General features: G+C 68.3%; 1 protein-coding gene across 1 annotated transcript in view; it reads right to left on the reverse strand.

Annotated features, from left to right (window-relative positions):
• MYO1G (myosin IG) overlaps positions 1-3,500 on the reverse strand; it is a 12,312-nt gene that overhangs the window by 1,333 nt on the left and 7,479 nt on the right. The window contains exons 15-20 of the mRNA XM_026089809.1: positions 2,652-2,818; positions 2,358-2,565; positions 1,821-2,044; positions 1,571-1,715; positions 1,362-1,466; positions 1,138-1,251 (exon numbers count right to left, since the gene is read on the reverse strand). Of these exons, the coding sequence (XP_025945594.1) occupies positions 1,138-1,251; positions 1,362-1,466; positions 1,571-1,715; positions 1,821-2,044; positions 2,358-2,565; positions 2,652-2,818 (963 nt within the window). The remainder of the gene's footprint in view (positions 1-1,137; positions 1,252-1,361; positions 1,467-1,570; positions 1,716-1,820; positions 2,045-2,357; positions 2,566-2,651; positions 2,819-3,500) is intronic.

Here is a 3,500-nt window from a genome sequence, read left to right on the forward strand (position 1 = left end):
GGGATACAGGGAGCTGGGACACAGGGACACTAGGACCTGGGACACTGGGTCCCAGGACGCCAGGAGTCAGAGATACAGGGACCCAGGGCACTGGGACCCAGGGACACCGGGACACTGGGACCCCAGCAGCCGGGACACCAGGAGCTGGGACACTAGGTCCCAGGACACCAGGAGTCAGAGATACAGGGACCCAGGACACCAGGAGCCAGGGACACTGGGACACTGGGACCCCAGCAGCCAGGGGCCCCAGGGACTCAGGAGCTGGGACACCAGGAGCCAGGGATACAGGGAGCTGGGACACCGGGACACTGGGAGCTGGGACACTGGCACCTGGGACACCAGGAGTCAGAGATACAGGGAGCTGGGRCACCGGGAGSTGGGACACTGGGATCCAGGGACAGRAGGACATCAGGACACCAAGACCTGGGGCACAGGGAGCTGGAACACCGGGAGCTGGGACATCGGGACACAAGGGACACTGGCAGCCAGGGACCCCAGGGACCTGGGACACTGGGAGACAGGGACCCTAGGGACTCAGAAACCRGAACACTGGGAACCAGGGACACCAGGACACCAGGATGTAGGGATCTGGGACACTGGGACATTGGCAGCCAGGGACCTGGGAGCTGGGACACTGGGAGCTGGGACACCAGGAGCCAGGAACACCAGGGATCCAGGAGTTGGGACACTGGGAGCCAGGGACCCCAGGACACCAGGATGTAGGGATCTGGGACACTGGGACACTGGCAGCCAGGGACCCCAGGGACCTGGGAGCTGGGACACTGGGAGCTGGGACACCAGGAGCCAGGGACACCAGGGACCCAGGAGTTGGGACACTGGGAACCAGGGACCCCAGGGACTCGGGAGCCAGGACACTGGAAGCCAGGGAGACGAGGACACCAAGACACAGGGATCTGGGATGCTGTGACACTGGCAGCCAGGGACCTGGGACACTGGGGCCCAGGGACACCAGGAGCCAGGGACCCCAGGGATCTAGGACACTGGGAGATGGGACAACAAGAAACAGGGACCGGGAATCCTGGGTCACCAGCAGCAATGGACCCCAGGGAGCCAGGACACAGGGACGTGGGACACAGGGACGAGGGACGCAGGGCCAGACGTGGGACCGCGGCTCACCGCGCTGAGGGGCAGCGCCCGCATCACCCGGTACTGCTGCCGCGGGTCGAGCTTGTAGAGGTGCTGGTCGGTGAGCAGGATGGCTCGGTCGCGGCTCTTGTTGAAGCGGTTGATCTGCGGGGACGGAGCCGGGCTCACCCCGGAGCGGAGGACCCGGCATCCCCGGGAGACCGCCCGGCACGGAGAGGGGACGGGATGGGATGGTGGGACGCGGGACCTCTCACCTTGCGGACGTGGCAGGAGAAGAGCACGGCGCCGAAATGCACCTTGTCCCGCAGCGCCTGCACCCGGCGGGCGAAGGGCAGCGCCAGTGCCGGGTTCTCGGTGACCTGCGGGGACACACACACACACGCGCGCGTGGTCGGGAAGGGGGGACCAGCCACCCGTGGGTGTCCCCCCCCCCCCGACCTCGGGGACCGCGGCGAGCCCTTACCGAGGAGAGGTAGTCGCGCGCCCAGCTCCGCTGGCACCCCCAGTCCTTGCGCAGCCCTTGCAGCACCCCCATGGCGGCCACCTTGGCCCGGATCTGCGCCATGTCCGAAGGAGGGATGTTCTTCACGATCTGCCTCGCTCGCCACCTGCAAAGATCGGGATGGGGCGGATACAGCGCGCTCAGGACCTCCGCTCCCCGGCTCCGCRGCCGAGCACAGCTGGCCGGGGAAGGCGCACATCTGGCGGGTTACCTGCGGAAGAGCAGCTGGCTGTTGTCCTGGAAGTGGGCCAGCACGGCGGGCGGTTGGGGCCAGGGCACGCTCTTGCCGTAGTCGGGCATGGCGCGCACGCCTTGGAAGCGCCGCACCAGCTCCAGCAGGTAGGACTTCACCTTGTGCCGCTTGTAGTGGCCCATGATGGTGTAGGCGGCGCGCAGGTAGCGGCAGCGCCGCCGCGCCAGGGCGCCGCGCCAAGCCTGCGAAACGCCGGGGCTCAACGCCGGGCACCGGAACTGGTGTCCTCCTCGGATCCCACCCGGCCCCCAGGGGCAGCGATGGTGATGGAGGCCAGCTTTGACCGCCTTCTCCTCCGTTAGGAGCCTTCAGGTCGAGGCGGCGAGGGTGGCCGTGCCACCAGCTGGGCGCCCGACCCAGCTCCCCGCAGCTCAGTGGGTCAACCCAGACCAAAACGACCACCCCGGCACCGGAGGGTGGCCACGTCACCCCAAGCCAGGGCCGTGCTGAGACCAAGCCAACTCGTGTCTCCGGGGTGGCCCCCGCGGCGCCCACCTTCTGCAGCAGCAGGACGATGATGGGGATGAGCTGCGCCCGCGCCTGCTCGAGGCAGAAGAGGGTGCGCGGCGTGCGGATGAAGACCTTGGTGTGTCCGTAGGCCACGTCGTCCTGGAAGCCGTGCTGCTCCAGGAGGGCTTGGGCGGCCTCCCGGTCGGTGGCCATGAGGTGGTTGGGCCACGTGTACTCGCACGTCATCTTGTACCTGGGGTGGGGGGCAGAGCGGGGGTCAGGGGGCGGCGGGGGACCCTGGGGGGTCCCCCGGAGGGAGGGGGCCGGGGGTGGCCGTACCGCAGCAGGAAGCGGTCGTAGGGCTGGCGGTAGGCGAAGCCGGCGCGCCGCACCCGCACGTTCTCCAGCAGCCCCAGGTAGGCGACCTGGTGCCGGCAGCGCTCCTCGTCGAAGAGCTCCGGCGACTTGGCGTCGTTGGGCTTGATGCAGCGCACGTAGTAGGGCTCCTGCGGGGACACGCGGGTGGTGGCTGTCCCCTCCCGCCCGTCCCTGTGCCCGCGTCCGGGCTGCTTTCGTGTCCTGGGGCCCGGAGGCTCCGGGGACCCAGGGATGGGGTCGCACGGGGACGGCACGGCTGGCTTGGGGACAGCTCGACCGGGATGGGGACATGCTGGGCTGCCACAGGGAGGTGCCCGGCTGGCTCGGGGACAGAACAGTTGGCTTGGGGACATGCCAAGCTGGCATGGAGACAGCCTGGATGGTATGGGGACATGCCCGGCTAGCTCAGGGACACGCCTAGCTGGGATGGGGACGCACCAGGCTGGCATGGGGACAGTGTGGCGGGCACAGGGACATGCCACGCTGGCGGGGGGACATGCTAGGTTGGCATGGGGATGTGTCCAGCTGGCATGCGGACGTGCCAGGCTGGCACAGAGACAGCCTGGATAGCATGGGTACAGCCTAGCTGGAAGTGGGACGTGTCCAGATGGCTTGGGGATGTGCCCCGTTGGCATGGGGACAAGCCAGCCTGGCACAGGGACATGTCCAGGTGGCATGGGCACAGCCCAACTGGAATGGGGACAAGTCAGCCTGGCACAGGGACATGTCCAGGTGGCATGGGCACAGCCCAACTGGAATGGGGACAAGCCAGCCTGGCACGGGGACATGTCCAGGTGGCATGGGCACAGC

Source organism: Apteryx rowi, unplaced genomic scaffold, assembly GCF_003343035.1.
Source record: "Apteryx rowi isolate R43461 unplaced genomic scaffold, aptRow1 scaffold_83, whole genome shotgun sequence".
In the NCBI taxonomy this organism is placed as follows: Eukaryota; Metazoa; Chordata; class Aves; order Apterygiformes; family Apterygidae; genus Apteryx; species Apteryx rowi.